The 23,948-nt window shown below is 41.3% G+C and overlaps 1 protein-coding gene across 2 annotated transcripts in view; it reads left to right on the top strand.

Moving 5' to 3' along the window:
- Window positions 1-23,948, top strand: part of asap2a (ArfGAP with SH3 domain, ankyrin repeat and PH domain 2a) — a 72,670-nt gene that overhangs the window by 38,020 nt on the left and 10,702 nt on the right. The window contains exons 5-22 of one of the 2 annotated variants that reach the window (XM_022197452.2): window positions 3,908-3,957; window positions 4,365-4,391; window positions 7,565-7,694; window positions 8,176-8,261; window positions 8,358-8,433; window positions 8,536-8,622; window positions 10,845-10,948; window positions 12,166-12,235; window positions 12,663-12,750; window positions 14,779-14,827; window positions 15,187-15,353; window positions 17,137-17,270; window positions 17,855-17,949; window positions 19,290-19,479; window positions 19,615-19,700; window positions 20,092-20,207; window positions 22,665-22,732; window positions 22,850-22,957. In XM_022197452.2, the coding sequence (XP_022053144.2) occupies window positions 3,908-3,957; window positions 4,365-4,391; window positions 7,565-7,694; window positions 8,176-8,261; window positions 8,358-8,433; window positions 8,536-8,622; window positions 10,845-10,948; window positions 12,166-12,235; window positions 12,663-12,750; window positions 14,779-14,827; window positions 15,187-15,353; window positions 17,137-17,270; window positions 17,855-17,949; window positions 19,290-19,479; window positions 19,615-19,700; window positions 20,092-20,207; window positions 22,665-22,732; window positions 22,850-22,957 (1,731 nt within the window). The remainder of the gene's footprint in view (window positions 1-3,907; window positions 3,958-4,364; window positions 4,392-7,564; window positions 7,695-8,175; window positions 8,262-8,357; window positions 8,434-8,535; window positions 8,623-10,844; window positions 10,949-12,165; window positions 12,236-12,662; window positions 12,751-14,778; window positions 14,828-15,186; window positions 15,354-17,136; window positions 17,271-17,854; window positions 17,950-19,289; window positions 19,480-19,614; window positions 19,701-20,091; window positions 20,208-22,664; window positions 22,733-22,849; window positions 22,958-23,948) is intronic. The other variant, XM_022197469.2, reaches the window with a different exon arrangement.

Below are 23,948 nucleotides of genomic sequence, written 5' to 3'. Positions count from 1 at the left end.
ATTGTTTGGCCAAGTCACAGCCCAGGCCTCAATCCAACTGAGAATTTGTGGCTGGACTTGAATATAGCTGTTTGCTCACAATCTCCTTGCAACCTTAAGCAGAGCTTGAGCAGTTTTTATAAGAAGAATAGGGTAAAATTAGTCCAGATGTACAAGGCTAATTGAAACTTAGCTACATAGACTCAGTGCTGTAATTGCAGTGAAGGTGCCTCTACTGAATAATGACTTGAATGGGATGAAGACTTAAGCAGTCATTTATTTTAAGTTATGTATTATTGATTGAATTACATTTTGCAGAAATCTGTTTTCACTTTGACAACAAAGAGTCTTTTTTTTTGTAAATTCTTGTCTTGTACTCTTAACATACTGTACCTCAGTCACTGTAGTACCAGCTAACATAGGAGCGACACATGCAATGGAAGATCCAGTTGTGTGTGTGTGTGTGTTTGTTTTTTTTTTGCTGAAGATAAGCTCACTCCCACTCAGGGGAAATTGGAAAGTGCTGAGTCCACCAGAGTGTTCTGCTAACAGTGGACTTTCAGAGTGGATGAGGGCATGATCTCATGCCTGCAGTGGAGCCTCTTATCCTCTGCTTATTGACCAGTCTGTGTTTCTAACACACTCGTCTGTCATATCAGCTCATCACTGTTCAGCCACAGTGTCTGGACAGTTGGTGTAGAATCTACTGTGTTTGTTTGGCACTGAGGAGCCGAGCGGGGCCCCAAATGTGGACTAATGCATTTAGATTGAGAGATGCGAGTCCAGCTGTGCCCCGGCTCATTGTGGTTCAGTGGGACGTGAACGACCGAAACCGCCCATGCGTGGTAGCCATTTGAGATGTAGATAAAAGCTGATCCTTGTTCACTGATAACTAGGCTTTTTCTCATTTATTTTTCCTGCCGGTCTGTAAAACAACATTTGGAATCGGTAAAATTATGTCCATTCCTGAGAATCACCAAAGCCTGGTGTTGTCTGACCTGCTGAAGAACATGATCTGCTGACCCCTACATATAGACTCCCAGCACATATTTAACACTGTTTTGGTCTAAGTAGGGTATTAAAAATGCAGCAGTAGTTCTAGACCAAAGTAAATTTTCCCTTTTTTGCGTCTGGCCAGGTTGCACATTCAGTACAGCAGTGGGAAAAGGTGTGAGGAATGTGTGACAGGAGCTGCTATTCCTGGACTTGTATGGTCGTCGGTAGTAGGAGGTGATAGGTCTGCTAATAGAGGCTGCTGTCAAGGGCATGACATTCCTCCTCCTCCTCCTCCTCCTCCGTCCTTCAGATTGTGCCAGACATGGAAACAGGGCGCTAAGAACTGGCTGCTCTCTGAGGGAGTATTTTGCCCTGTGCCTTGGCCTATTCTGCTCTGCCCTTCCCTGCCCAGCGATGCCTGCGTCTGGTATTTTTAGCTATTGTTACCATTTTTCTCCTCTCTCTGGCGCTGACATTTCCTTCCGCTCACCCTTTTTTTTCTTTTCTCTCCCTGGCTCTCACTCGGACCGAAAGTTCATTCTTTTAGCAGCTTCCTCCGTTTTTCTCCCTTGTTTTGGCAGCTTTCTTCACCGTCTCATTCTTTCACTTTGGGTTCCAGATTTTTTTCCCTATATTTTACAGCCTTTTATACTCTCCTTCACCCTGGTGGTTTCTGCCCTTCAGCTGGTTGAGTGAATGGCTGAGTGCTCCTTGACATGGCCCGATCAACCACAGTCTGATCCTGTGGGCTGACGGGATGAACATGCCACTCCTCTCCTGCTGAAGTGGAGGTCAACAGAGGGATCAGCCCTCTGTGGAGCTCCAACAATGAAGCCTGAGTCATAAGCTGAAACAGAAAAAAAAATGGTCCAACTGCTGAAGCTTTCAGAACCAAAACATGGTTTAAGTTTCTTTCGGGGCTAAAAATCTCATTTTACTGTAATAATGCAGCAGGTGCACAGTGTAGTTTTCTTTTATTACAGCAATTACAAGCATCAAATGCTATATAATTCCTCTCATTATTTGCTGCTGCGTGCCATTGAGCGTATTTTCCTGGCATCCGCGCTCTGTTTGTAGGCAACAGTTTATTTAGTTGAATTGTGCTTTTTACGGAATGACATGGACAATTGCACCCGGTAATGTCTGCTTTTGTTTGTCCTAATCGCTGTTTAATCAGCTCGGCAGAAGCAAGGATGTCGTTTAATCAAGCGTCTTTGCTGAAGCAGCTGCCGAAAGCACACCCATGACAATGAGAAATCAGCGTTGCCTGTCGTCGGCGTGACCAGAGGAATTGCGTTACGAATGCCAAAAACAATCGCAGCGTGCTTCCCCCCCCAAAAAAACCCTCCACGGTAGCCTCCTCTCGGCTCCCCGCTGAGACAGCTGTGGGCTGCTCTGCTTCTGCGAGGAGGATGATTCAGCTCAGTGATCCGCATTGTGGTGAAACATGCAACCTTTGTTCATTAGCGAGTGAGAAAGAAAGTATTTCTCCGAGCATTCGATGGTTAGTAAGCAGTGACCACTGACATGACGGCGACCTCGGCCTGTTTCCTGGTTGCTGCGTGGATGGGTGTGTGTTTGCTTTGTTGGGTGTGCAGCCTTTGACACGGTTTCTTGCTTTCAGTCGAAGTTTTTAGTGCCTAACCACACTTTACTGCAGTGATTGTGCACACATAGGCCTGGCTTTAATAGTTTTAGGAAATGCATGTATTTGCTTTATTTTCTTTGAAGATTGGTACTATTTTAGTACCTGTAATGTTGTGTAAAGACTTGAAACTAGAAGAAACTGCTAATCTGCAGCAACTGGTGGCACATCTGAGAATCCCTCGGTGTCTGAAGCCAGCCAAGAAGTAGTCTCTAGCACACAGGTTCTCATAAATCCACTAAGTGTAGGTTTTATCCTTGGGGTTTTTGAAACTTAGCAGGCATACTGTGTTAATTAATGAGCTTCAGAGGTGATGCTGTGTGGATTTTATTACTTCTGGACAGCTGTTTCCTCCTTATTCCAGGTTTAATGCCGAGTTCAGCTCATTGGCTGCTGTCTGCTCCTTAATATTTACTGTGGAAATGTTAGAATGCCCTCATCTAACTACAACTGCAGCAATTAATCACTTCCTCCGCTAGCTGCCAAAAGGGTTGATAGTTATTCAGTTGGAGTCATTTTAAAGCAAAAAAAAAAACCCCAGCCAAAATCCTCTCATTCAAGATTCTTCAATTTGAATCTTTTCAATTTTTTTGCTCCACTATTACAGTTAATTGAATTTCTTTGCATCACGGACAAAACAGGACATTCAAACACGTCATCTTTGACTTTGGGAAACATTATTAAAGATTTTCCTACATGTTCAGATATTTTAGATACCAAACAACTAATAAATTAATCGTGAATTAATCAAAATTCCACTTGTGACTCTTCGCAACTTGGTGAAGCAGCATATTTTCACAATTTTCCTCAGCTTTTCAGTCTGAATTCCTGTCAGAAGTTCCCAAAACCCACAGGGACACCTTCAAAACCCAACAGTATCTACTCTACAGTGACATATAACACAGAAAAGCAGCCAACCGTCCCATTTGTGAAGATATCTCAACAAAGTTATCAAACTGCTGCCATTGAGAGTTCATTCCAGATCCGTGAAGCATTGAAAAAAATGTAATAGCTAATCTGGGGCTTGAAATGATGTTGCATGGTCTTCCTGTGCTTGGAGTCTTCTCGTGCTTTTACAAGTTTATGCTTGACGGTAGAAGCAGCAGCTGTAAAAAAACAGTGACATCTCAAGGCTGATTTGCAAGCAGACCTGAAATTTTCTATCCCACTAAATTATGTTGAGTAATTTTCTCTTGATTAACTCGACTGATTAACCAATATACTTTAGGAACACATTCCTGAGTGTGGCTTGCAATTTATACTTTCTTCTCTGTTTGTTTTTCACAGGATTTGAAAAAGCCATTCGACAAAGCCTGGAAGGACTACGAGACAAAAGTGTAAGAAACTAAATGTGTTTGTTTAATGAAATTTTAAGTTTCCATAAATAGAACATTTGATGGTTTGTTAATAAATTTTACATTTCTGCACCTTTTTCTAATCCTGTGCTCAGTAGTTTATTAGTGTAACAGTTCAAACCAGTCTTGTTTTGTTGGTTTCTGACTGTGTGTTAAATTGAACTGTGCAGTTTGTGTTTTGTGTCTGACTTGTCTCGACTAACCGTGCTCCCCCTCTAATCTCCCCCTGTGATGAATATGTCAACACCTCCCTGATAACGTGAATAACCCGCCCGCCCTGTCACCTTTCCACCTCCACACTGCGACTCCATTCTCACCGACACTCCTCTGTGACTGTGCATGCAACGAACACACGAGTTTTTATCTCGCACTTTCATATATTTTACAAGCTGCAAAGGACATTCTTTACTGAAAGGGTAATCCGTCTTCTCTCCAAACCGTTTTGATCGAGCAGTTCTGACATCGAGAGCTCATCTGGATGCTGTCTGACTGTTCCTGACTCTATTAATGGCAAACAGACTCCATCAATAGAGTCCAGTCGTATGCCTGATTGGAAAAACCTCCCAAACATGTCCTGCCGCTCTTCTTTACCAGTGATCTTCTGGTTGTCTCTGATCTCTATGCTGTCTGCTGTTATAATAGGCTGTTTTATACTCGCAGACACAGAGAGATTGACTGATTTGGTCTCAACACAGCTTTGATTTCTGATTCCCTAATTTGGTTTGCAAGCTCTTCGCATCTGACTTGAGTTTGAGTTGTTTTCAGTCTCCACATGGGAATCATCTCATACTGAATGCTGTTTATTCAAGAAGTGATTAATCTTTTTTTTTCTTAACTAAAATCAGACGTCAGAAATGCAGAAGAACCCAAAGTCTAGTATCTTTTTTGGTGCGTCGCTTCTTGAATTGACAGTACTGAAAGTGGAGGGATTCTCAGTCCCATCATCAGTTCAGCAACTGTCAGTTTGGCTGGCGGCCAAACAGCCTGGCGAACATGTGTCTCTCTATTAGTCGCAGCCCTGATTATGCCGTAATGCTGTCGGGGCTGAAGATTCATGTGCTGACAAAGGCCGGCAGTGTTCTCTGAGTGAAATTTTGCACGTTTGCCAAATGGCGAGTTTGTGACAAAATCTAAAGCCTGTTGGAACTCGGTGTATTTTATCCTGAATATGTCTGGTTTTCTAACCACGTTTGTATTTTTTTTTGGAGCATCATCTTTGAGACAATAATGTCACATTTGGTTTGAGTTCTTGTATTCTGCCTGCCTTTATGAATAGAGCAGTTCTGCCACAGTTTGGTGTGACTGCAGACTTTGGTTTGAAACCCAGACAAGGCCAAAGTGTGTAAGACAGAATATGTAAGACAATACAAACAGCTTTATAGGAATTAATACATCCGTTTCTTTTCAAAATGGTGTCGCAATTTAAAGGGAACAACTGGGAGAAGTAGTGTGACATTTTGGAAAATACACTTGCTGCTTATTTCACAAGAGTTAGATGAGAACATTTCTACTACTGTCACATCTATCTGCTTAATAGGAAGCTACACGTTGGATGTGGTTAGTTTAGCTTTTCATAACGGCAAGTACCAGGGTCAAAAAGCTGGTCTGGCTCTCCCTAAATTGAACAAAATCTACCCAACAGCACATTTTCAGCTCGCTGATTAACACGTCATTTCCCTTTTTGATTCATCTGTACATAGAGTAAAACACATTTCATGGCCAGTTCTTCGCTTTTTTTTGTTCTTAAAGTTTGTCGTCATTATGAGGTTGCCAAAAACCAGCACAGACTCGTATGCAATGAACAAAAGCGAGCGACGAATCACAATTCCCAAAATGTTGAACTACTCCTTTAAAGACTAGTTGTTCAATCATAACATTTTCCAACATTTTAAAACTGACTTGACCTAATGTTACATTTTGAAATTATCTTTGTGATTTTACTTTACGTAGATAACACGGTTAAACAAGAGAAAGTAAAGTCTGTCTGGATGCACATGAACCAGGCTGAGCAGCTTTTAAACCTCCGTCTTCCTGAGGGACAACAAACTGCTGCATCGTTTTTGTAGGGAATATGCTGTCGGTAAACACGGCATATGGAAAAGAATGACCTGTTGCATGGAATGGTGCCTCCCCTCCTTTGTGTGGTGTGTTTTCCTGATTGCCTGTGGGAGATGCAGAACTTGTGTGAAAAATCAGCCCTGATTAGCGACTGTCAGGCAACCTGCCAGCATGTAATCAAAAAAATCACTAATCTCATTGGCTTGTGGCCTCTTGGATCCTATCCATGACCTTTTAATGCACTAAACCTATACCTAACCTTAATCATCTCTGTCATAATAACGCTTACATTAAAAACTAAAATGTGTACTAATTGTGTATAAGAATAGATTTTTCTTGTGGGATTTTAATCTAAAAGTCAGTGGATCGCTCGGTTAAATTGCTCTCAGCGGCTGACATCTGCTTTCTGATTCCTTCTGCTTTCTGTACTCTGCTCAGTTGTCGTCATCAGCGAGAAACAAGTGTTTGATTTCACAAACAACCTTTCTGCTAATTATGGAAACCCTCCAAAGCACTGATGAGCTTAGTGCTGCTTAACTCTTTTTTTTTTTTTTTTTTTGGCAATTTTAGTTTAAGCAACACAGATTATTTTGTATTTAATCTAACTGAGATCAGTGCATTGAGCCACACATTTCTCCTGTGCTGACACAGTTGCTGTGTTTGTACATCTGACTGTAAATGCAAGAAAATTAAGGAAATGAAATCTATGGATGCTTAACTGAACATACTTCAGGCACCTTCATGTAATTAGTCTTTCTGGTAACGTGAAGAGACGTTATTTCTGGACAGACTTGATGTTTGCTTCCAACACTGTAAAGTGAGGATTGTTAACGATGATGCTGAGTAAATTGTATTCACACAAAGTTTAGTAAAGAGATAAGGCCTAAAGCAATTCAATATATATAGATTTGCCTTAAAAATAAGGTAGATTGATTCTGAGTTTATCAAAGCGTTTGTCAGCATCTTAGATATTTCAGTGCCCTCTGTCTCTTTGTGTAACTTCACACTGACTGTTGATGCTAAGAAAAAACACACACTGTTGCAGGACTCCTTGTTCTTTATGACACTGAAAATAGTTCTTTAAGTCTCTGCGCTTGTATTTTGGGATCTTTTTCATGCTGCAGAATCAATTTGGCTGCACTTAAACCACTTTTGCCAGTGGTTTAAGTGTGAAAAGGGACGTTTTTGTCATCATTTTAAGTGACTGTGGGGTTTAATGTCAGCTTTTCCTTGCCCATTAACAGAATTATAGAAAAATATCTTGGCTCATGATTCAGGTAAACTATAGTTCCATTCTTATGTGAACACCAACCAAAAATCTTAGTCACATCTAACATTGTAAGTCTCTTAACCAACTCCAACCCAAAACCATTCATTTGTAAATCCACGGGTGCCTGGAGCCGCCTGCTCTCCTGGACAGCTTTGCTTTGGGGCTGATTTTACACTACACGATGCCTTCTGTGTGTTTGTGTTGCTGCTGCTGTGGGTGTGCAGTCTGCTCTCTGACCCCTGTGCTGTCACTTCTTCCCAGCACCAAGATAGAGAAGGAGAAGAAGGAGCACGCGAGACAACACGGGATGATTCGGACGGAAATCAGCGGGGCGGAAATCGCCGAAGAGATGGAGAAGGAGAGGAGATTCTTCCAGCTGCAGATGTGCGAGGTCGGTCAGACTGATGCTCGAGACGCAGAACTCCCTCATTGTTTCTAATTAGTTTTTAAAATGATACTAAATAGGTAATGGAATGAAATATTTGCGCCATAAAACATTAAAATGTTGAAATGACTGCACACACTTCATGGTTTGGGGGCAAGCAATTACATAAAGGATTCTGCAAGCATCTGTCTGTGTCAAACTAAGGTGAAGACTGAATATTTTAAAATGACAGCAAAGCCTGCTGGAATACAGATATCACATCACATTTTAGCGTATTGGCCTAGTCAGAGGCTTTTTTGATGCTTTACTTTAATGACGCTTCGCTTGAAAAATGAACATTTTTGCTTTGAAGCGTCTCGATGTGAGATGAAAGGGATGTGTATGTTTGAGATGCACGACTAAAGTTCACAGACTTGTGAGTCGCCTTTCCCTCTGACTGAACCTGCCCTGACCCCTCTGCCTGGATCTGCGTTTGGTCTGTTTACAGTATCTCCTCAAAGTCAATGAGATCAAAATCAAGAAGGGGGTGGATCTGCTGCAGAACCTCATCAAGTACTTCCACGCACAGTGCAAGTAAGACATGCACGTTCTATTTCTGATATAGTTCAGGTCACTCGGGTACAATGTTTGTGCCACAATGAGAGATCAATTCATGCGTTTCCTCTTCAGTTTCTTTCAGGATGGTCTAAAAGCTGTGGACAACCTGAAGCCTTCCATAGAGAAACTGGCCACAGATCTGCACACGGTGGGAACACCAGCAGCACCCTTGTTTATCTGTTAAACCCCTAAACCTTTCCTTTTTGAGTTACACGTTACTTCTCTCCTGTTTTTCGTCCCTTTGCAACAGATAAAGCAGGTACAGGATGAGGAGAGGAAGCAGCTGACTCAGTTACGAGACGTCCTGAAGTCAGCGCTGCAGGTGGAGCAGAAGGAGGTAACACACACACACACACACACACACACACACACACACACACACACACACACACACACACACACACACACACACACACACACACACACACACACACAACACACACGAGTGCCCACACACAGCCCTGAAAGTCCTCTGTGACCTTTCAGTGTCTCAACAACATGTCAGTCAAATATCAGATGTTAATCTTCTTACTCTCTGTAAATCAGATTATATACGATATACTGGACACAATCCCAAACCTCACTATTTACCTTCAACATGTTGCAGTGATGGCATTGACTGAAAGGATACACTGTTGTTAACACTATGTGTACAGAACAATCAAGATTTTTCTTTCATGTCAAAATAGAAACCAAGTTTGACAAAGTGATGTCGGTTAATTAAAAATATAAAATGTGAACTAAGTAATTGCAGATGTATTCACCCCTTTGTAATGACTCACCTAAAGTCATATTAAATCTCAATTAGAGTTTGCTGGAAAGCATGTAGGACACTGTCAAGTCACCCAGAAGAATGTTCTTTAGTCTGATGAGACCAGAAATTAGCTTTTTGGGCCATCAGACTCAATGCTACATTTGAAGGACTCCAAACGCTGCACACCTCATCCCCCATTGTAAAGCACGGTGGTGGCGGCATCATGCTTTTCAGCAGCAGGCCCTGTAAGACTTGTAAAGGTAGAGGATAAAATACCTGCAGCAAAGTATAAGGAAATCCTGGCGGACAACCTGAGGCCATCTGCAAGAGAGCTGCAACTTGGGGGAAGGTTTGTTTTCCAGCATGATAATGACCTGAAGCGTACAGCCAAAGCTATATAGAAATTGTTTAATGGAAACAAGGTGAATGTCCTAGAGTGGCCAAGTCCAAATCCAGACCTGCAGTCCCATGCAACCTGACAGTTTGAGCAGTTTTCTAGAAATGAAATGGGGTTAAATTAGAGTGTCCTGATTGAGACCTATCTGCACAGACTCAGTGATGTAATTGTGGCCCAAAGTATATCTGCTAATACTGACCTGAAGGGGGTGGATGCTTATACAATCCCTTATTTTATGTTTTAGATTCTTTTATATTATTTGGTAGAAATCAGTTCTCATTGTGACATGAAAGAATCTTTTCAAGTTCTTGTCAAAAAAGCCAAATCATATTGAGCATGATTCGGTGTTGAAAAGCAGTGAAATAGGGAAGCTTCCATGGAGGATATAAACTTGTTACAAACACATCTCTACCACATAATACAAACACTGGATTCTGCACCACATTTCAGCAAATTTTTATGCAAAAACCCTCCCAAATCTGTGGTGGTTCGTGCTTGCGTTGCTATTTCTCGATTTACGCCGCCAGCTCCGTAAACTGAGGTGATTGTTGACCGCTCACCAGCCCTGTGCTTAGTGAACTGTTAAATATGCTGCAAACATCAGCAGCTTCTGGTCTCACCTTAAGATTGTTTTCTTCTCTCCTCCACTGCCTCCGTCTTTTGTGAAACAAGTCTAGGAGAGTAAGTGGATTTTTTTGAAAAATGTTTTCTGTGGCTGTTTGTAACCTGTTTTCACTGTTGTGGTGTCCAGTGCTCGATCGGTAGTTTTGTTTTTGTTCTTTTACAGCAGCAGTGTGGTTCTTCTTAGTGCTTTACTTGATTTTTAGTTATGCTGCGAAGAAAATATCTAAGCTGGAGCTACTGTCCTGTTCTGCCAAGACCATCCTGTTGGTTGTGTGGGTCTGCTGATAAGAGCACACATAAAGTCCCTGCAGCCTTCAGAAGTCGTCCTCTCTGTTTCCTGAAGTGTTCCCAGAAAGGAAATAACATCGTTCACACAAAAATCTGGCTTTTGTTTGCTCCTTTTTCGAACGAGTTGTTACAATGTAAAGATAAAAATCCAACGGACAAAAATTATTCTAAACGTGATGTGTTTTTTTTTTTTTAATTTCTTTCTGAATTACTGTTGAGACTAAATAAGTAATTCTAAAATTTGACCAGCTACTGTTGCAGACTTCAGAAGTGTAAAAGCGCCTGTTACTTCATTTGTACCAAATCCTTCCGGCTACCAGCAGCAGTTATGATATTACTGATATTTGCCTTTACATTCTGAGAGGAGCAGGAGACCCAGAAGAGCAATTAAACACCTCTGTAGCTCCCTGTTGACTTCCTATTGTTTTGCAAATCTAATGTGCCTCTCCTGCTTTTTCTGCTTCTTTTAACTCCTCTGATTTATGTGTTTTCCCAGGATTCCCAGGTGCGGCAGAGCACCACCTACAGCCTGCACCAGCCGCAGGGCAACAAGGAGCACGGCACCGAGCGCAGCGGCTACCTTTATAAGAAAAGTGATGGGTGAGTTGGTAAAAAAAAATGGTGCACAAAGATCAGATGTAGTGCTGTAGCTGTGCATAGAGATGCATTAAAATAAACAAAAATCAAGCTCAAATTTGTGTTATTATACAGTAATCTGCAGATTGTTTTCTGGAACAGTTATTTACAATACAGTGAAAATAGACATCACAGTTTCACAGCATTGAAAATGAAATGATATGAAACGGGAAAGTAGCTCATGTTTACTTGTGTGCCTATTTTTTTCTTTGTCTTTTTTTCAACAGATTTTTATAAAAGCAAGTTCAAGACATACAGTGCAATTGGGATATAGTCAACATTTTTCTTTTTTTTCCCCCAGAAACATTCAAAAACCCCGTATAACTTCTCTCTATAAACAACCCTCCTAGACCAACAAACAGGCCTCTTAGTTTAAAGACAAGAATCAAAGTGCAAGAGTGGAAAACTCACAAAGATAAAATACAATAACTAAATAAAAATAAACAGATAAGTGTGAAAATATGAAAGTACATTTGAGAGTAGTATTAAAATAATAACAGTAATGATAATACTACAAAATGGGGCTGCACAGTGGAGTAGTGGTTAGCACTTTCGCCTTGCAGGAAGAAGATCCCGGTTCAAATCCCGGCCTGAGCCTGGGCTCTTTCTGCATGGAGTTTGCATGTTCTCCCTGTGCATGCGTGGATTTTCTCCGGGCACTCCGGCTTCCTCCCACAGTCCAAAAATATGCTGAGGTTAATTGATTATTCTAAATTTTTCGTAGGTGTGACTGGAGGTGTGATTGTCTGTCTGTATATGTAGCCCTGTGACAGACTGGTGACCTGTCCAGGGTGTCCCCTGCCTTCGCCCGAGTCAGCTGGGATAGACTCCAGCACCCCCGTGACCCTAGTGAGGATAAAGCGGTGTACAGAGAATGGATGGATGGATAGTACAAAATGATAAAGCAAGAAAACAACACAGTGGCAGTAATGAATGTTGCTATGTGTCTGGTATACAAGTAACCATAACTGGTGCGGATTAATTTTCTATTGACTAACTTATCGGTTACTCGACTAATTGCTTCAGCTTTGAAAACAGCATTGTTTTATTAAAGACATGAACACACTGCTCAGCCTGTGCCGTAACTCATGCGTGTGGTCATAGTAAATATTTCATTTGTGTCTGCTTTATGAATTCACTGCACATGAGACAAACTGATCGCCTTCCTGTGTGTGACCCAGGTTGAGGAAAGTTTGGCAGAAGAGGAAGTGTACGGCGAAGAATGGATACCTCACCATCTCACACGGCACAGTAAGCAAACCGTTTTTGGCGTTTGTTCTGTTAGTTCTGCTGAAAACACGTGCACATTTGGATGCGCACACACATGCGTGGGACCAGCCTGCACACACATTACTGCTTCAGGGTTGTGGCTGCAGGCCTCCTCCCTTGCGGGTCATTATCTTCACCCATTAACCACAAATACATTAACAGCAATCTGCAGAGATCACAGGCCACGTTTGCGAGTTAACATTCCTCTCGCATCGCTGCCTCAGCTGAAGTCTCACTTAACTCCTCTCGCTCCCTTATAAAGGTTTAGCTCCGGCCTGGTCAGCTCCCCTCACGAACACACTTCATCTCACACAGAGCAGCTTATCTGATGTTTCATTTGGCTCCAGCAGAGGTCAGACACAACTATCCCGTTCACTTATGTTGTTTTTAATGTCTCGCTCTCTGGCAGGCTAACCGACCGCCCGCTAAGCTCAACCTGCTCACCTGTCAGGTGAAACACAATCCTGAAGAAAAGCGGAGTTTTGACCTCATATCACGTAAGTTCAGCCTTCTCTTTGTGCTTTTTGCCAACTTCCTTCTCATTCTGTGTCTCCTGTCCCCATCTTTTTGCCTGTGCTCACCTCTTTTCCTTTTTCCGCTCTCTCTAGTCTGCGGTCATTACAGTCAAACGCCTCATTTTAATTAGCTCCAGGCAGCAGCAGGCCAAGATTTGTTCAGCAGCACTGTGGGTTTCAGTTGTCTCACCGTTTCCCAGAAGCAGCAAAGCAGAGATGAGCTCATTTAAACAGAAAAGATAATACAGTGAATTCAGTACACCTGCATCTAGAATTTAGTCTCGACACTGGAATCCCTTAACTACAAACAGAAAGGCAGCTGAGATGACAGGTGGAACAATCGACTTCACAAGTTACTAAATTTATGTACACGTTTAGTCTTTGTAAAATTGTCATTGAGAGGGAACTGAGATTTTTCACAATTGACTTTTTATATTCTGAATGATTTAGTGTAAATACAGGGACTTTCCCCCATTAGAAATGTATAATTAAAATAAATGAAATTAAAATTTTATTAAAATAAAAAAATTAGGTCAAAATATTTAAATACAAATAATGACTTAACATGCTTTATGGAATGTATGCGAGTCCTAAAAAAAATGGCATAACGCAATGTTTAAATTAAGAACTTTGAATTTTTATCATTTGTGACTAAAAACTATGAGGTAAAATTAAGGTACCAAGTTGAAATTACTGGATCCATTGTGAAGCGCTTTGAGTGCCCAAAAAAGCTCTATATAAATCTAATTCATTATTATTATTATTTATCTATGATAACTGTGTATATATCTGTTCAATGGGTTTTTTACCCGTCAAAGCTTTGTGGGAGAGCGACAAAGAGAAAACCACTGTAGGAAAAAGCTCATGTTAAATCCTGACAAGAAGGCATGTTGAGATACTCTCACCTGGATGAAGGTTCTATAATCTGAAATGAAGCTTTTTTTGCCATCAGATTTAACACTGTTGTTTAGTGGACACCAAACACTGCACATCATTGTGAACCTCACATCCCAACAGTGAAGCATGGTGGGGGCAGCATCATGATGTCATGGTGCTTCTTGGCATTCGGCCCTGGAAGGCTTGTAAAAGTAAAGAGTAGAGACTATTCTGGAGTGCACAGTTCACTCAGGATCCCTGTGTGACCTGACTGAGCTTCAGCAGTTATATAAAGATTCATTCACTATATTTCTGCAGTCACTCATGTTTTATATTCTCAGCTGACTGACATGAGTTTGTAGAAATTTGTTTTCACTTTGATGTGAAAGAATCTTTTTTTGTAAATACTGGTTTAAAAAAGGCAAATTATTTTGGCCATGATTCAATGGTGAAAAGCTATTAAAGGGGAAAACTTCAAATCAGAGGAATACTTTTTTGTAGGCATTGCATCTAAATGTTAATCAATCATGAAACTAATTGCTTGTTGCAACCTAAAGCGTCTTTGTTCTTCCCTGACTGGACTGTTTTTGTCAGACAAATGAATCAAATAACGCTTTTGAAGCTGGGCACACTGACAAAAGAGTTCTCCACAACAAACACTTTTCATTTGGAATCAATAGCCCATTTCAGACTTTCTCCTTTCTGGCTAGATTGTGTAGCTTACAATCTGGGGTTTCAAGTGTATTCATTGCTACATTTAAAGTAGAGAGATGATGGGAAATGACACAATAGACATTTCAAGTCATGATCATGTAGGATTTAAGGCCGATTCCTCTGCTTACTCAGTAGATACTGGAGACACCACATATTTTAGGTTTCTTTGGATACGCTTGAGCAGAAATAGATGTCTGGTTATGAGGCGAATTCTTATCTGATGGCAGAAACAAGTTTTTGTTGTGCTGTGTTGCAGTTCGCCCTCGGTTTGACCTTTCAGGAGAACACTTTAATGCCCTGTGGAGGGAATCGCTCAAAGCTTTTACTGTGTATCTCCGGCTCCTTGACTGCTCTGTTCTTCTCTGTTTTCCCTCCCGCGCCTCTTCAATGTTCGGTCATTCATTTCTCTTTTCGTTTTAGATGACAGAACGTATCACTTCCAGGCCGAGGACGACCAGGACTGTCAGATGTAAGTGCCTGCTCCTTCCTTCCCATTGTATCCGTGTGTCCAGACTTGTGTTTAAGTGCATCCTGTTACCACCTCGACTACTTTCCTCACACTTCCTACCTCACACCCAGTCAGACGCTTTGGCCTCGTCTTTACCTCCCACCCTCCTGCCAGTTATTAAGTGCCTTTTACTCCAGATTCACTTCCATTTTTCTTCTCATTCCTGTCTGCTTTGGCTGCTCCCATTCTTCCAGTACGCCTCAACCTACTTTCTCCTTCTCCTCCCTCTGCTTCTCCTTTTCCTCTGTCATTGTTCTCACTTTCATCTACCCGACTCACATCTCCTGGCCGCCCTTTTTTCTGTCCTGTTCTCCCTCCAGCTGGATCTCGGTGCTACAGAACAGTAAAGAGGAGGCATTAAATCAGGCTTTCAAAGGGGATCATCACGTTGGGGAGAACAACATTGTTCAGGAGCTGACCAAGGCAATCCTGGGAGAAGTCAAGAGGATGACGGGAAATGACGTGTGCTGCGACTGCGGAGCCCCCAGTGAGTGGAAACGATGGAGGGGAAAATCCGTCTCTGCAGAAAAACTGCACAGCACTGGATTAAAACAAATTGAATACCTGCTAAAAATCCAGCAGCGCCCATGCACATTTACTTGACCAAACCACAGGTTTTACACCTGCAAGGAAACATCTGTTTACTTTTTATTTCCCTATTGTGTGAGAATCAATGTGGATGAATGTTTGAGACACGTTATCTGTCACCATGAATGCTTTACTAACTTTTTTATTGTCCCAATTACATGATTATTATTTGATAATGCTCTTACAAGCAGAGACAGTTCAGGGGATTTTCAGAGTTGTTTCAGAAATGCTTTGTTTTTAAAGATCTACTTGTTCATGTTTGTAGTTTGATAACTAACAATATAATAATGTATTTTGCCCGTAATGCCACGTAGTTTTTCATTCATACGCCATAAAGTGCACTTTAATAAATGGTCCAAACTTGGGTTAAATGCCAGGAATTGAGATCTTAGGATTTCCTGGGATTTTTCTCCAATATCTGCTTCCATTTCCCTTCTGAAATACTTGCCAGAGCATCGGATCATTAGCATTTGTGTGTGTATAAGTACATACAATGTAGTAAAGACAGTGTACTGAATCAACACTATAGCATAACTGTTATACAAATCTTAAAATGAAATAATTAGGAAAACATGAGGCACAGTTTTTCCTTAGAACTGTATTCAGTTTTACAGTTTTTACATTTATTTTAAACAATTACACATTAAAATCTTCATTAAAATCCAGTTTTTAATGTATTGAATGTGCAGATTATTGAAGCCTGAGTTTTAGCTGTAATGTAATGTTTTATATATTAGTGTAGCATAGGGTTTGGCAGGAAATGTTTTTATGCTCTCTTTTTTAAATACCTGCAGCCGTCATACTGGAGCCTAAACATGCATTTCCAAATGAAAAGAGGTGCTGTGCACATTTTACACATGGAAGCACAGCAGCAGATAAGTTCATTAATTATTTAAACCTCCTGACACGGGGACAGGATCAGTCAGGATCAACCCCTGATTATCCACGGCTCTGTGGTCACAATAAAATGTCATGTATGGTTGGAAATCCCACAAATCCTGCGAAGACAATGCCATATTCATGAGCTGTAATGACTTTAAAATCACAGGAGATCCCTCGGTCTTTGTCGTTTATAACTGACTTTGTAAAAAACATAAAGGCAGCCAGGTTTATATGATAATTTGAAGGCAAGTCAGAATAATGCAGAATGCTTTGTGAATGCATGTGAAAGGTGTCAGTATAATGTATGCAAAACCACTGGCACCAGGCTAAGTCTCTGATATAGAAAATGCTGAAACCCTTACAGTGAGGATACTCTGGAGATTCTGTCACAAATTTTAAATTATCCTCCAAATATTTCCTCGAGTCCCATGAAATTTCCACTTGCATACATGTATACTTTAACATAGTGTACAGTCTATTCGGGCACATACATCCACACATGAGCAGTATGTAGGCCAGACTTAGTTACAGTGCTGCTTGGTCACTTTCCTCTGACATTGTGCGCCGTGCGATAGCAAAAAGCCCTTCAGGCAGCTATTAAATTTCCAGAGCCCTCAGCTTTCCACAAGGACACATCAAAGTTGACTCAGAGGCTGCAAGAAATGACTTCTTTGCTTTAGTGCTTTTCGCCCAGTGACAGTTTATCACCCATATTCCTCCCCTTGTTCCCCCCTCTTGTGTTGTTTATTCCCTCTTCTGTGCATATTCTTTACCTGATCACCTTCCCTTTTCTTTCTCAGACCCGACGTGGCTCTCCACCAACCTGGGCATCCTCACCTGTATAGAATGTTCGGGGATCCACAGGGAGCTGGGAGTCCACTACTCCCGCATCCAGTCCCTCACTTTGGATGTGCTCAGCACCTCCGAGCTCTTGGTAAATCACCTCTTCCCACCTGAATCACCACACGTCCCCTGTTATTGTCAAAGTGTCACCCGTTCGATTGTATTGATTCTCCATCCGGATCTCTAGAGAGTTCTTCGCAGGGCTAAATTGGGTAAAAGAGGAGAAAGGCGGGTTAGAATGGGCGATAAATAATGAGGACAGTAAATCAAGACAGGAGGTGAACATGAGGAGAATGACGCCTGTTTCTGCTTCTCTTCTGGAAGACCTCTGGAAGCCTCCACGCTTAGAATAGCTGGGATTCTGTTTGGCTTTGCTAATCACCGTTGGTGAAGAGATTTACCGCCTGTGGGACGGTCAGGATTAAATGCTTCCAGCCATGATTGCTTTCCTCGGTGTTAAGACGCCAGTAGTGTTGGCCACAATCGGGCAGGCGTTGTGCAGTCTGTGAGGCTTCACGCTTCCAGTTGGGGATGTCTGCCGCTTCCCAGTGGGTGTGCGAGCTGAACCGATGACTTTTGAATTAATCGATGTGGCACAGAAAATGACGCGTAGCTAGTTTTAATTTATGTGCATTTGTGTGTCTGTCCGTGTGTGCGTTTGCGTGTGCTCCACAGCTGGCCAAGAATGTGGGGAATGCTGGCTTTAATGAAATCATGGAGGCTTGTTTAAGCGCTGAAAATGTGGTGAAACCCAACCCAGCCAGTGACATGTAAGTCACCCCTCCAACTTCATTCTTCCACCCTCTCTGCATCCCCTCGTATCACCTCCATACCCCTGCTCCCTGCCCTTTTCCAGCCTTCTCACTTGCTGTGACCATTTTACTGTTTTAACCAACAACATGCTGATCATGTTTTCTAAATTGTATTGATTGCTTCTTTTTATTTATATAGCACCAGTACAATCAGCATCTAAAATTAAACCTCCCACCCAACTTTCTATTTATACCGACATGATTAATCAGGAAGAAAAAGGTTACTGATTCCATATAGGGAAGTTGCTTTGTTGCAGCTGCTCGACACACATTCAGGAGAAGAGAAAATATTGATTAAAAACAGCCTTAAATGTAAAAGTAATTAGAATGTGCACGTTTTTTTTTCGCAACTAATACCGCGCACACAGCTGTTCAAATCACATTAATGCTCCCTAATGAAATGTTTGAAAGTTTAAAGTTGTAGAAGTACCATTTTGCACACTATCACTGATGCGTTTTCCTGGTTTAATTTCCTTAAACAAATAGATTTTGTAGAGAGGTTGTCTCAAGATTGTGTGCCTCCATATGCACAGGGAACCAATTGATAATATTACCAAATAGTCATTAATATGTTTCAAATTGTCTAAATACTAAAAAAGTGACTATTGTGGTATAAAAGCAGTCAAACTCAAGTCTTTCCTGATTCACTGCAATTCAAAATGTTCACAGTTGGAAGTCATGTATTGCCGGTGTTTTATCAAATGACATATTTTAGTAACATATCTTTCTTGATGTGGCTTCTTTGTGCCTGCTTCTCCTTGCAAATTAAATTCATTATGGAACTAAATCATGCAATGATGTCGCTGATCACACAATCCACTATAGGTGGTGTTTATTGAGTATTTCTGATCTGCTGCTGTTGATCGGTGCACCATCTCTCACACACACATTCGTATAAAGTAGGGATGTATTTTGGATTAGGTTTTTGCTGATACCTGATATCGAACTCATTTTGCAGATATCGGCACACATTTTTTCCAGCTAACCGCGGAAAACATCATGTCCGTCTCTTATCGTAATGTTCCAAATTTGGACATTTACGAGACAATTTTTTTTTTTTTTTTACCTGAAACTTATGTGTAAAGCATATTTCTTGTTATATAAAAACTCCAACTGTTGACTGTCTGTCTGTCTTCCTGTCAGTTTTGATTTTCATCGTTTTTTTGTGTTAAAGCTTCTATCAGCCAGTGTTGATAATGTTACCAATATCATCGTTCATCTCCACTATAAAGGCCACAAACTGTTCAAAAGATCTCGCAGCTGAAACAAAACATCTGCCTGTCTGTGTTCTCCACCAGGCAGGCGAGGAAAGACTTCATCACAGCCAAATACACGGAGAAACGCTTCGCCAGGAAGAAGTGTCCTGATCCGACGTCCAGGCTCCACACGCTGTGCGACGCAGTAAAAGCTCGAGACATCTTCTCTCTAATCCAGGTCTACGCCGAGGGAGTCGACCTCATGGAGCCGATTCCTCTGGCCAACGGACACGTCAGTGCACCAAATATTTCACCTGTGACTTTGCAAATTCATATGTTAGATTGTCTGTTGCATCTTTGCCTTCTCCCATGAATATACCTCATATTTTTAGGCGTTTTATGTAGATGTTTTATGTTTTTCTTTCAGGAACAAGGGGAGACAGCTCTTCATCTAGCGGTCAGGCTGGTGGACAGAACGTCTCTGCACATCGTGGACTTCCTCACCCAGAACAGGTGAATACGGCAGAAAAACAGAAGTCATTATGCTGTAATGGGTTTCGTCAGCCAATGTGATTATGCAGCAAACATTAAATAGACCATAAAAAGACAAATTTATTTATTGATTGGATTTATTGGCTTATTGACAAGGGTTATTGACATCCATTTATTTCTCTGTTTTTCTCTTTAGATTGAAGCTATTTGCATAATTGTGTGTTCATTTGACTTTCTGTCAGTGCTAGTTCCTGTGTTGCTCATTAAAGCCACAATGGCATTAGCGTTAGAGAAAACCTGACTTTTGTTAGAGGCTCTAGTGGAGCACTGAGGCTGGACAGAAGAAAGGAAGGCTTCATTTTATAACCTCAGGGTTTAAAATTTTCCTCTGTCTGTCTGTGTCCTCTTAAAGTTTAAATTTGGACAAGCAGACGGCCAAAGGCAGCACGGCGCTGCACTACTGCTGCCTGACCGACAACAGTGAATGTTTGAAGCTGCTGCTGAGGGGGAAGGCCTCCATAGAGATTGGTGAGGAGACGCACCAGCAGCAAACGGCACAGTCATGATGTATTTAGTGTCCATCTTTGCCCTTTTGTTTCTTTGTTTTTCATTTTCTACACCAGCCAGCTAATTTACATATTGTTGTTACACTTCTGAGGTGATTATAGTTTTTTATTTTATTTTCACAAATATTTTCACTGTCTGCTACATTTCAGAGGAATATACCATCATTTTTACTTCACTGTATTTTTTTGGACAGCTTTAGATGCTGGTTACTTTGCATATTTTTTGCAGATCATTTTCACACAAAGGACAGTGAAAGTTGCATCTTGCATCAAGTAATTGAAGTTTTATTTTCTTGTAGAAAGCTTTCCATAATACTGGTAGCAATCCTGTCTTTTTCACAATGCAGTTACCCAATTCTAGAACAGAGTAAAATATTCAGACTGCAGTGGGAGCAAAGTTTTTAAGATTGTAGCCGAGCCGCGCTAGACAACTCACGGCAACGAATTTAATTCTCTGCCAGGGCGGGTCTAGTTACCCTCCATAAGGCTCGAGGTTGGATGCTCCTAAAACTGGCCGGACGAATCACCATGAAGTGTAGAGTCAGAAGGCGGGCGTAACTAAGTGACGACAGAGGCGCGACGATTCTGACAGAAACAACCGGAAACAACTAGCCTGGCCGCGCTGGACAACCCACGGCAACGAATTTAATTCTCTGCCAGGGTCGACAACAAAAACGACAACAGTCGTTGAGCTCCATTAGCACCGACTCTGAATAATCTTTCTGTTAACATGTCTGTAATATACTTGAGCTTCACCCATTGACTGTATAAATAAGGCTTCACCGATCTACCGCATCCTCTGATTTCCGGCGCTCTAGGAGCCTATTCGTTGCGCTGATTGGTTGTATACCTACCCAATTGCTGCAGAGTGATTTGATAGACAACCTTTTAGCCCGCCTCCCTCCCTGTCGAGCGTGCCTAGACCCTTGTGTCTTCAGAACATGGGTCTAGCGCGACTAGGCTAGCGGACATTAATAAGCTAAGAGATTTTGCAGATTGAATTTCTGTTATGCAGTATGCGCTATGAAGCCTAACTCCTGCAGAAATGTTGCTCGTGTGTTCATGCATCAGTATTGTAATTGTAAAATATAAAAAAAATCTCTATAACAGGGGCATCAAACTCATTTTAATTCAGGGGCCACATTCAGCCCATTTTGATCTGAGGTGGACCGTACCAGTTAAATTGTAATATAATAAACCTATAAATAACAACGACTCCGAATTTGTCCCTTTGTTTTAGTGTAAAAAAGTACATACTGAAAATTTTTACATAACATTATGAGCAAACTGAATTTTTAAAAGAAAAATCAGTGCAGTTTCAACAACAGTTTGCCTCAGTTTATCATTTACACAATACAGCTTACAGATCACAGTATTTCTACAAAAGCACAAAACTTTTAGTCTCAGGTATCTGGAACTAAATGATATAGTATTTTACTTTAGAATCAAAATGACAAAAGTCAGACAAAAAGGACAAAATCAAGGCAAGATATTACAAAAATGAGACACAAAATGACATGAAAGAAAACAAAAATAGAGACAAGATACAAAGCGACAACAAATGGACAAGAAACGAGACAAGAAATGATTTCAAAAAGGAACAAAGCAAAAAAAGTAGGCAAAAGCACGAGTGTGACAAAAGATAAACACAAAACAACAAAAACACAGCATAAATAACAAATGTGAGACAAAAAATGCCAACAACAAAAATGAGACAAAATTGCAAAAGAACAATGAGCAATCTAGTATTTTACTTTGTGATCAAAACAACTTGTCACTGTCTAGAATTTATTTTAGATTTACAGTTGTACAAATTTACAATGTGTGGTTAATTTTACACTTTACAAAGTCATCCTGCGGGCCAGATTGAACCCTCTGGTGGGCCGGTTTTGGCCCGTGGGCTGCATGTTTGGCACCCCTGCTCTGTAATGATTACTTTTGTCTCCATTTGGCTCTTCCTACTTAATGTATATACGTTTCCTACACTATTATTTTATTTTACCAGTATTTTTACATTGATTTAGTATTACTTTAAACATGCATACCTCTTCTCACACACATTTTTTTGTCTGGCTGCCTCTCATCGTCTCGCTCTCACACACACACAAACAACCCTTGTTCCCAGTCCTTCAGGTTCAGTTCCCAGAATTGTGGCCCTTGAAAACAGACCGTGGCGACTTTTTCTCACAATGCTAATCTGTCTGCTCCTCTCTGAAATCAGCAACACAGACCAGATAGCAAACGCAAAGAAAAGGAGGACAGAGGGGGAAACCAGAGAGCTGCTCAGTGTGGGAAACGCTTTAATTACACATTTCTCATGTCACAGTGAAAGAAAGCAAAGAAAATAGGCTGCGTGTTTGTCCTCGTGTGGCATGTGGATACAACAGTGATTGCATGTTTCTGTTGTTTTCCCTTCCAGCTAATGAGGCCGGGGAGACGCCACTGGATATCGCTCGGAGGCTCAAACACCTACAGTGTGAGGAGCTGGTGAGCTGTGCTATGTTTAGACCCGGCTTATGCCGGCGAGCACGAAGCTTTCTGCAGCCATGTGAGAGCCGACAGTCATTTGTGATTGCATGCGTGTGGATTTGTTTGTGTCTGCAGCTGAATCAAGCGTTGGCGGGAAAATTCAACGCCCACGTCCATGTCGAGTACGAATGGTGCCTCCAGCATGAAGACCTGGACGAGAGCGACGAAGATCTGGATGAGAAGGTGAGCGATGATGTTGTCAAAAATGTTGTCTTTGTGAAGATTTCATGAAAAGCCTGAGATTAGAAAATGTTATACGGACAGGAAAGAAAACTGGAATAAAAAAAACAAAACATAAAAAGAATTTCGGAAAAGAAAATTTGTCATGTTGAGGCTGCTGAGATGTGAAGAACACTGAAGAAGCTCAATTCATTTTTCCTTTTTTATTTGAAGTACAATGCTGTCTAACTGCACTCACAGTGTGTTTTCATTGTTATTCCTTGACGTGAAGTGCCTTCCAAGTTTGCTTGTTTGCAGTGCAATTGTAAAAAAAAAAAAAAAGTGTGGAAGAGCATAATTTACTAAGATCTCTGTTTGACAGTAAGTATTATCTGAGAGGCTCAGCTGAGTGTGAGAAAGAGTCTTGAGTGTTGTTTATACAGTCGTTTTAATGCAGCGGGTGGTCTGAGGGCTTCCATTTGACCTGAGCTTAAAACTTTTACTTCTGGAGTGGATTGGTTTACTGCAGGGGAACTGTAATTGGTGAATACATCCCAGTATAGTCACAGTGATTTGACAGATGTGCGACGTTGTGCTGTAATGCGCTGACTGTTTCTTTATTGGTTTACTTGTCGGGGCGTAGCAAAGCTTGATTTGAAAGTGGGCAGTAGAAAGATGACAGGAAAGGAGATGAGAGAGAGGAGAGAACGGCTTCAAAAGTGTCTGGCTGGAATCAGAGCAGGGATGTTGCGATCACAGTGTGCGATATGAGTCTTCACCACCAGGCCCCTGGGATGCCACAGATTGTTTGGTTTATTTAGATCAAATACAGAAGGCCAAAGTGTGAAGTGGCTCTAAGAAGCCAGTGAGACCTGGGGAACCATTATACAAAGGGATATTTGTTTTATTTTGTCACAAATAAAGTAAAGTTGGCATAAGTTTGTATAGCTGACCATGTTATCTGAGAGAGTGGCGGCTGGCTAAATTTTTCAGAATATTCTGCTTTTAACCCTCC

Source organism: Acanthochromis polyacanthus, chromosome 1, assembly GCF_021347895.1.
Source record: "Acanthochromis polyacanthus isolate Apoly-LR-REF ecotype Palm Island chromosome 1, KAUST_Apoly_ChrSc, whole genome shotgun sequence".
In the NCBI taxonomy this organism is placed as follows: domain Eukaryota; kingdom Metazoa; phylum Chordata; class Actinopteri; family Pomacentridae; genus Acanthochromis; species Acanthochromis polyacanthus.
This window is presented reverse-complemented; position numbering and strand designations above follow the sequence as displayed.